The sequence below is a fragment of the Triticum aestivum genome, chromosome 4D (genome assembly GCF_018294505.1).
Source record: "Triticum aestivum cultivar Chinese Spring chromosome 4D, IWGSC CS RefSeq v2.1, whole genome shotgun sequence".
Taxonomy (NCBI): Eukaryota; Viridiplantae; Streptophyta; class Magnoliopsida; order Poales; family Poaceae; genus Triticum; species Triticum aestivum.
This window is the reverse complement of record NC_057805.1, coordinates 89,889,313-89,899,322: the sequence shown is the minus strand read 5'-3', so window position 1 is coordinate 89,899,322 and position 10,010 is coordinate 89,889,313. Positions and strand designations below refer to the sequence as shown.

The following is a 10,010-nucleotide window of genomic DNA, read 5'->3' as shown; positions in this document are numbered from 1 at the left end:
AACATCATGTAGTGCGAGAAATCCAACGGAGGAGATCGAGTCTTGTGGGGAAAAGTGCGCAAACCTCTGCAGAGTGTATAAACTAATCATGGTTAGATGTGTCCCCGGTTATGGACATCTTGAGTATCTGGTTCTTGAATTATTGATTTGATCGCAACACTCTAAATTAATTTGTTGGGTTGTTAACTATTTAATTGGGATTGAGATGGGGTTTCCATTCTCAATATTTATCAACTACCATGGTAGTTAAACAAAACATATTCCTTTGTTGTAGGAACAAATTGGCTTTTCGCAAAAACATGATAACCGTAGAGCCTCCACCAGCCATATATATATGCATGTAGTGTTAGCATTTATTCTGTTCATTGCTCTACAGTGTTATTTTGCTAGCATATTCCATGTGCTGACCCGTTTTGGGCTGCAACGTATTATGTTGCAGACTTTTTAGACGAAGAGTAAGGTGAGCTAGGTCGTTGTCGTGCACTCAGCTATGCCGTTGGAGTTGATGGACTCATTTACTTTCGATGCTTCCGCAGTTATCTTTATTTAGATGGCCTTAAGCCATATTATTGTAAGAAGTTCTCTTTTGAGACATTCGATGTAATAAGTGTGTGATTGCACTCTGTTATAAATCCTTCAAGTACTGTGTGTGTCAGCATTACCGATCCAGGGATGACACTTATGCACAGAGATTTGGCCGTTTGAGGTCGGATCGTTACATGTTTCATCTGTGCAAATGATTTCTGCTAGTAATCCGACTAGGGTTAGTGTTCGTGCTAATAATTCCTAGCCAGGACTTGACAATTGATTTTGAATACCTATATATATGTTTGTGCCATTATTTTCTTCAAGATTGGTATGTACATAGGCGACTGTGCTTAAAAATGGACCATAATAATATCTGGATATGTATAAAAAATAGTCATAAATTCCTAATCCTACTTCACGGTATGTAAACATTGATTTGATGCCAAATTTTGGCAACTACCAAATGTTCGCTAGAGATTAGTTTGTAAACATTAATTTGACGCCATTTTTTTACTATTTGTATAGGTGATGTCTGACGATGTGGACAACGAGGATGAAGATGGCCAGAGGAGGTACAAGAGGCAAATCCCGAGGGAGCTTTATGTGGGAATGCATAACAGGCGTATTAGGACCTGGACGGCGGCTATCGATGCCCATTTTGCAACCACAAGCTTCATGACGCCTATCAAAGTGTTCTGGCGCATGCAAGAGGACGGGCCGTTGGCTCCTTCAAGCAAAAGTATTCTCGCAGGGTGACGCACGGCGCGTACGTCGAGTACCTGGAGAAGCTTCAGGATCGTGTCGGCAGATGAGATGAGATGTGGGATTGAACTATGTATGGCTATGTAGTGTCTTAATGACGGTTGAACTATGTACTTATGGTTGAACTATGCTTGTGTATGCTTATTATCTATGTCTGAGTATGTTTAATCTATGTTTACTTATGTCTAAATGCGGGATATGGATGCAATCAGTTCGGTTGATGGAATCTACCCCTGTCCTGGTTTATTGGTCCCCTTTGTAATTTGTGTTAAATTTTGACCAAAGATTTAACTGTCAGAATGTTAGTGCAGGTCAGCAAAAATTATATCGGTGGATGCGTATTTGAACATAGTGTTCAATGATATAATTTTTGGTGAGATACATAAATATTTGTTAGTTAAATATTTGGTCAAAATTTGGTACAAATTACAAAGGGGACCAATAAACAAGGACGGAGGTAGTACGTCAATCACACACGGTTTCCAAAATTGTAACCGTGTGCAATGACTTTCATTTTGCCTGTTACGTCAATCACACAGTTGGCTCTAGCAAACCGTTGCCTCCGAAACTCTTTGTGGGACAGAAAATCCTCACCACCCAATTTAAAAAAGAAAAAAGAAAACCCTCACCATCCCCACGTCACAAAAACCCTTACCCCGCCCGCCACCCCCTCCGGTCCCCATTCACACCTGCACAAGCTCCTCTGCGTCTATGCATGGCTCCGCCTATCGCGGCGGCAACCACTTAGCTCGACGCCTGCCGCCGCCGCCAAGCTGCCAGCAAACCCCACCGCATTTCACCACTTCTGCTTGAAATTCAGAGAAATTTTAACTTCATTTTTCCAAAGCAACACTTAACCTCCGCTTCTCCCATCATTATGAACCGCCTCCTTTCTATCCATCTTTAACCTTTTACGAAGACATTAGGCTGGGCACTCATCCAAGTGGTTCTCCGACAGAAACAAAACGTCAGGACTTCTGCTCGCATAGACATTAAGCAAGGCCCTAACTGCCGCATCCCATTGAAGACCACGACAATTCCAGCTAAGGATTTTCATTGCGTCGCGGGAGTTGCACGCCACAAATGTTCCTTGCTCCTAGTGGTGAAACGGCGAAGGAAAGAAGACTCTTGGCCGACCAAGCTGTCGAAGGGCAGCAAACACCAACTTTCACTTCGGTGGACGACCAAAGAAACTCACGGTCGGCGGAGCCACCAGAGGACAAAAACCCTAGCTTCCTTTTGCTAGGGGACGGAGATATGAAGAGGGGCACCTCGTCAGGACATCAAGCCGACGGCGGCCATAAGAGACCTAGATCGCCTTCAGAGTCGCGAGGGCCCACATACCGCTTTGTATCTCATGGCCTTTACATGGGTATTTACCCTAAAACACGCCGTGTATATTCATAAAAATAACCTAGGGTTCTGATATGACTTAAAAAAGAAGTTGCGGAGGTGTATTCCGTTGTGTTCTTTTTGAAATTATATGGTGTTGAAACAGCAGCTATGGTTGTTTGCCGAATCACCGTGGAAACATGATGAATGACACGAGGCTAGCGATGGAACTCCAGCATATTTTTCACTGTAATTTTTTGCGGGTTCTCTACTTCTTGGTTCAAAAGTCCTTCAAATCAAAAGGCATCTCATTGTGTTTTAGAAAAAGAAAACATCATTTTCATCACGGGATTAGGTTCATTCTCAATGTCGCGGCTGACCAAATTCTAGCTGGATCATTAAACAACGGCTTTACCGAAAGATCACCTCAGCATGCATTTGGCATAAATTTATTTTCTGCCTCACACCACAACGACTGCACGTGCCCCTGACCAGATGCAAACGATTTAGCACTCGCAGCGCAGTGCCTTTTCCGAGTGATGAAAGGAAAACAGAGACAGCTCTGCCCCGCTCCTCGCATGTCCGACTCCAACGAAACAAAGCAGGAGCGGACCGGACCGGACCAGACCAGTGTCACCACAACCACTTGTTCCTTTCTTCACCTCGCCTCGCCCCTCCCCATTTCCGCCGATCCGACCGGCCCTTCCCCGCCGCCCGCTCCAGCTCGAGGTGCGTGTCCCCCGCCCGGATCCGCGCCCCGGTGCCTCACCTCCTCGGCGAACTCCCGATTTGTGCTTGCGCGGGTACGCGCGACCTTCTCGGGGCTCCGCGCCATCGCGCATCCGGCTCGGTAGGGGCCGGGAGCAGGATTTTCCACCTGCTTGCGTAGCGTGTCTAGCCGATCTCGGTTGAGACGAGGGATTTTCAGTTCGTTGCTTGGCCGGATTTGGGCTGGGATGAGGCGTCTCTGAGTTGCCCCTTGACCTAATTCTCGTGGAATTTTGGTTTCTCGGGGCTATTATTCTACATCTAACTCGGTGAAAGATAGCATTTCATCAGATTTTTGTGTTCCACAGTAGAGCTGATGTGCTTTTTATTTTCTTTAGATCTTCCTGCATCCTCCGGTAGAGTCAGTTATCATCTATGGGTTGAATTATGCATCATCCCTTCTTATTTATTTATTTGTTCTGCTTGGTATTGTTGTAGATGATTTATTTTGTGTAGTGTACTTTTGAAAGTTAGCATGCCGTAGTGGGAGTGGGATTCCAGCGAAACTATGTTTACTTGCATTTTTAGGCTGCTATGTTGAGTAAGGTACCGAAATGCTCATACTGCTGGAAATGTACATCTTTACTCTCTAGTTGTGTCTACCACATCCTGGGGAATTTAGCCAGATAGTGTGGATTGTTGGAAAATTGTGGCGCTCGATTTATCTATTCTTTGATAGTCATGCGAGTAAGCTTTGGATGCTAGTAGTGGATATTCTGTTTTGAAAGAAGCGGCTATGTCCTATAAGTGTTCCTGAAGAGTGTTCCCTAACATGTGTTTATAGTCAAAAGTTGTAAGCCACCCTAAGGCTTAAGGGTTAGTCGATGTTAGTGATGATGGAATCACATGAGCAATCAAATGTAGTATCCTTCTTCATTTCATCCGAAAAAGCTGAACACTCACTTAGCTGAATACTAAGTTATTGCAAAAATTACAGTAAGCTTCAATTCTGATGGAAAACTAATTGCATACACAATATTTTTGTCTTGCAGGTTCTATTGTTAGTGCTTAAAAGAATTTGAGTTGGCCACTTCTATTGGCATGATAGTGTTCGACACTAGGAGATCTCTTGTGTTATATAGCAGGGCTCTTGATTTTTAAAATTTGAAGTAGATGTCATTCCGTAGCATTGTGCGTGATGTAAGGGATAGCTTTGGGAGCTTATCTCGAAGAGGATTTGACATAAGGATTCTGGGCCATGGCAGAGGGAGATCTCATGGTGCTGTCCATGAGTTACATGACCCCGTTCCTGTAATTCAGAGCAGCTGCTGGGCTAACTTGCCTTCCGAATTGCTTCGAGATGTGATTGAGAGGTTGGAGGCTAGTGAGGCTACATGGCCTTGTAGGAAGAATGTTGTTGCTTGCGCAGCTGTCTGCAGAACATGGAGAGAGATGTGTAAAGAGATTGTAAAAAATCCGGAGTTTTGTGGAAAGATCACTTTTCCTGTGTCCCTCAAGCAGGTAATTATGCAGTTATGTTGACGTCAAATTGTCCTCCTTCACTGTCATCTGGCAATATCAGTTCTTCAATGTTGAACGATTAACCTATAACTAATGTTTGGAGTGCTGAAATGTGAGATATGACGAACACAACATAATCAGCTTTAGCATGTGTTCTAATAAAATCATGTTGTTTCATCCATGTACAGCCTGGCCCTCGGGATGGAACTATGCAGTGCTTCATTAAGCGGGATAGATCTACCCAAACCTACTACCTGTACCTCTGCCTTACCTCAGGTAATGATCTATGTTGTATGGTCTATGGACTTCCATAATATGAACTCGTATATACAGTTCTCTGTACTTGAACTTTGTTTCTAAGATTTAAAATGTTCTCCTGAGTGCTGATGTTATAATTGCGTAGCAAATTAACAACGATACGGTTTTATAGTCTCTGTGTGTGTTGGAGGTGTCAATGTGTGTAGCAGTGTTCAGTTAACACAGATATGCTTGACTAAGCTGATTCTTTTTGGATTCCCGAGGAAATTGTTTCCCACTGACGCTATCTGCCCGCCTCAAACTTGCATGGGCATGCTTATGTGCTGAACTACAGATTCACTTGACTATGGCCCTGTTTGGTTCAGCTTTTATCGACGGATTCCGCTGCCGCGCAGCAGAATCTGAACCAAAGGGCGAACCCAGCAGAATCCGATTCCAGAAATCCGCTTCCAAAATCTGAACCAAAAGCGAAAGCAGCCCAGGACATGCTTTCCAAAATCTGATTCCGCTGCGGGCCAAAATCTGAAAAAACTGTATCAGCTGGTTTGCCAAATGACCTACATCTTTTTCACATCAGATTTTCCACATCTATTTTTCCACAGCAGATTTTTCACAGCTGCTTTTAGAAATCCACAGCCGAACCAAACAGGGCCTATATACTTTGCTTGAAAGTCATATTGTGAATTTCATGAACCGTAGTTCTTAAAGCAGAGGTGACTAAAAAGCCAGAGTCATATTGTGAATTTCATGAACCGTAGTTCTTAAAGCAGAGGTGACTAAAAAGCCCCCTGGCAGCCCACACATATACTAATCGCTCTTTTTCACTCTACTCTGTAATATAATGTTTGGTAGGGGTCCCGACATGCCTCTTCATTTTTAATTAGAACCATCTCACCAGTTCCATATGATATCTTTATACTGTTATAAAAGATGCCTGTTGGTTACATGTGGCATTGTCTTTTATTTTTGTCAAAAATCTATATGCCCATGCAGTGATTTTAAAAGATGCCCTCAATTTTTTTGGCAAAAACGTACATGTCAGTGCAGTGACTCCAACAGATGCCCTCAAATTTTAGAAAAATGTGTATATGTCCATGCAGAGACTCAGATAGGCAGTAGCTGTCCTTGTCAATCGGCTCCACATTTTAAAATTCAAATTCGCCCATTGTGTTACTCCCCCCACAAACACATTCCAGTTCTGCCCGAGGCGAAGCTCACCTAAGAGCTGAGGCGAAATCCTAGGGCATGACATGGAGCACCGCGAAAATCGTTTGACAATTCTAAGTCAACACAGTATTATCTATTGATCCGTAGCAATACACTGTTCTTTAGCTAGTAATCTTATCTGCACTACTGTACATACACAAGCTGGGATGGTCACCCAGATACCATACTAGTAGTATGTACTGCTGCAAGTTGTGTCCTTTGTACTCTTTTGAAGATTACTGATCCGCTAGTGATTTTTGTTCTTACGACTTCCCGAGAACCATGGATTTTCTTGCTTGTCCTGACATATTTGCATCTATTAATGGTTTCATTGGGATTGACATGTTTTTTTTGTTTGTGTCCACATGAGTGTTTATCTGTCAAACTGATTGTTTCCATATTTGGTAAACAAAATGGAAATGCAAATATTGTACTCCCTCTGATCTGAATTAATTGACGCAGCCTCTATACAATGTCTTACTTACATCGTATAGAGACTGCGCCAATTAATTCGGATCGGAGGGAGCAATTGTTTGCTAGCCTACATGTTTTTGTTGCCAGTATTATTATTTTAGCATTTTTTAAGTTTTCTTTTCTACAGCTGTGCTTGTCGAAAATGGCAAATTCCTTCTGTCAGCAAAAAGGATCTGCCGTGCAACATGTACAGAATATATAATATCTATGAACGCGAACAGTATATCGAGGTCTACCGACACATACATTGGAAAAATGAGGTATTATTTGAAGAAACTATAGCCTTATTTTAAACTTATATACCGCCATTTAATCTGACATATGTTCGTACTTGCTAATATGTTTGCCATTTTGTAGGTCAAATTTCCTTGGCACCAAGTTTGTAATGTATGACACACAGCCTCCTTACAATGCAAGTAGTGTTTCACATTCTGGGACAACAAGCCGAAGATTCTACTCCAAGAAAGGGTCGACGAAGGTTCCTTGCAGCACGTACAGCATAGCTCAGGTCTCCTATGAGCTCAACGTCTTGGGAACCCGAGGTCCCAGGCGGATGCGGTGCGTAATGCACTCTATCCCTGCCTCATCGCTCGAGGCTGGTGGCAGTGTCCCTTGCCAACCGGATATCATCTTTTCCCGTTCCCTAGACGAATCTTTCAGCAGCATGCCGGTCTCGAAATCTTCTGTCATGGACCATTCCATGCGTTTTAGCAGCGCCAGGTTCTCTGACGTCTCCATAGGAGGTGGCCCGGCGATCAGAGGACAGGCCTTGAGCGACGGCGAAGATTCGAAGGACACGCCTTTGATTCTCCGCAATAAGGTTCCAAGATGGCATGAGCAGCTGCAGTGCTGGTGCCTCAACTTCCGTGGCCGGGTGACTGTCGCCTCTGTCAAGAACTTCCAGCTCACTGCTGCCGTGCAGCCTGCTGCTGGAGCCCCAACTCCACCACACCCTGCGCCAGCACCTCCGCCTGAGCATGATAAGGTGATACTCCAGTTCGGCAAGGTTGCAAAGGATATGTTCACCATGGACTACCGGTACCCTCTCTCGGCCTTCCAGGCCTTCGCCCTCTCCCTGAGCAGCTTCGACACCAAGTTGGCGTGCGAATAGAACTGCGGGGTTGCAACCGTCATGGCTGCACCGATCATCAAAAGGCTGACCGTCCCCCAAATTAGGTGGGGACTCCATTCTGTTGCTGTGTGTCACTGATGCCATTGCGACTACCGAAAACTGAGGAATTACAAGGGTTCCTCAGATTTGTGCTGCTGATTTGTTGTCACTGTACTTGATCTCCATTGCTCGGATCCTTGGCTTGGCTGTGTACGTGATAATGTTATGAGCAAACTCCATGGGATTGTTCACTGACGATGTATTTGCTGAGTGACCTGTACATTTATAACTTGGTGTCTTTGAAATTGAACTTGGTTAAACTATGACGCTTCATTGCTGTTGTGGTGTCACCGTCAGGGATGGATCAGATCAGACTTTGTGTTTGATTGCTTCTAAGTTAGGTCACCACACATAAGCTCGGCTCTTGCAGAGAGCAAAATGCGAAGATAATTATGCCGTTCTGGCACTGAACCGGCCTTGTGCAAAGGCCTGCATCAACATCCGAAGAAAGATTCGAAAACGACGCTGTCATATATTGTATGTATGTGCAGAGCTATCTCTTTCTGTAGTTTGGTAAACTGAAAGGGACATGGTCGACGCAACGCCTGTTACTTTTGTGGCAAGCAGAATAGGTGGTAAAAGGAAAATGCATGTTTTTGTTTTCATTCGGTCCAAAAAATGGGATCGGGTTCCACTGTCAAGAGATAACGGACACAAAAACAACGGTGCCCCGAGTAGATAGAAAGAAAATTAAGCATGGGTGACATCGAAAGTTCGAAATCCTTGCCCCTGGAGCAAGACAGAGGACCGGGCCGAGCTCGAGTGGCTTGTCGACGTCGAGCTTTTCTGACGGCACCGGGCCGTCCATCAGCTGGATCGATGGCAGCCCGTGCCATCTCGCATCAACTTTTTCTGGGGGAGCATCAAGGAATTTCTTTCCTGCTTGGCAAGAAATCCGAGGGATCGAAACCATCGAATTCCAAAAGTGAGTAGCCTAGCAACCATCGCCGTGCACTCTGCTGGACCGGATAGCGAAGTTGTCCTTGGATCACTGGGAGTGGCGCTTCCACTTGGGAGTGAGAAAAAAGTACTACTGAAATGCGTAATCCGTTGATGCACCTGTGCCTTCAATTCTTGATTCCCAAGCAAATGATCCATGTGTTCGTGCCCGTCAGCGTCAGGTATATCCACTGTTGTTCTGTATTCAGTAATTTTTTGCAGGTTATCTACATAGTTATAGTCTGGATCCGTATGTGGGCGTTACTCACTCATGCGGACTGCATGGTGATTTTGGCTATCGGGTGCAACCGCTAGGAGACGGTAGCACGGACTATCTTTAGTCGTAGCCTATTCTTTATCGCCAGATGTGGCACTTTTATCAGTTTTTGATCGGTTTATGAGCTTATGTGGAACTTAAGACCTTGTTACACTTTTTAATAATATGACTGCATGCATCGATTGATGCAGAGGCCGGAGGTCAACCTCCTTTTCCAAAAAAAGAAAAGAAAAAGAAAGATATATCCACTGTTGTGTCTGTATTTATGCAGCTCAACTCAAATGCGTGGCAAGGCTGGACGAACAAGGCCTCCCTGGACCGGAGATGAGATGTGTCCCCGAAGCCTGAACTTGACCGGCAAACAGCAACACTGAGGACGACGGCAAACTTGAGCCAGCCCAGAATCTCGACCACCACGGATGTATGCATAGGTAGAACAGAAATCCATCCTGCTTCCTGGAGACTGTGTTTTCTTTCTGGAACCCTCCTAGACCCGCTGCCGACTACTCGGCCAGTCCCTGTCCGCCCGTATACATCATCGCCATCATCGGCGAGAGCGAGGCACAGTGGACGAACGGCGGACTGAGCAAGACGGGCAGCAGCTGCAAGTGTCTCCTCCCGCCCGTTCGACTGAGGCTGACCGCTTGCCTTCCATCGCAAACCATGACGCAACCACAACACAACACAGATAACGAAATAATCCGCAACCACGACTGCCAGCCACGACGTACGCCACTGGGCTGTCAAGCGTGCCCCCGGAATACCGGGTCACCGCGACACCGCACGTCCACAGTTAATTGTTAATTTCCCGTTGGCTGGCTGACATGGCGCCCA

General features: G+C 45.0%; 1 protein-coding gene across 2 annotated transcripts; it reads left to right on the top strand.

The window, feature by feature from the left end:
* Positions 1-3,149: 3,149 nt before the first annotated feature.
* On the top strand, positions 3,150-8,237 carry LOC100286387 (tubby-like F-box protein 13). Of its 2 annotated transcripts, none has more exons than XM_044518164.1 (5): positions 3,150-3,351; positions 4,383-4,851; positions 5,040-5,127; positions 6,917-7,049; positions 7,147-8,237. In XM_044518164.1, exons 2-5 carry the CDS (start codon positions 4,504-4,506, stop codon positions 7,898-7,900), a joined length of 1,323 nt encoding a protein of 440 aa, XP_044374099.1. In that variant the 5' UTR covers positions 3,150-3,351; positions 4,383-4,503; the 3' UTR covers positions 7,901-8,237. The 2 variants fall into 2 exon arrangements, with proteins under 2 accessions (XP_044374099.1, XP_044374100.1); XM_044518165.1 differs by having other exon boundaries at positions 3,201-3,472.
* The last annotated feature ends 1,773 nt before the right edge of the window (positions 8,238-10,010 follow it).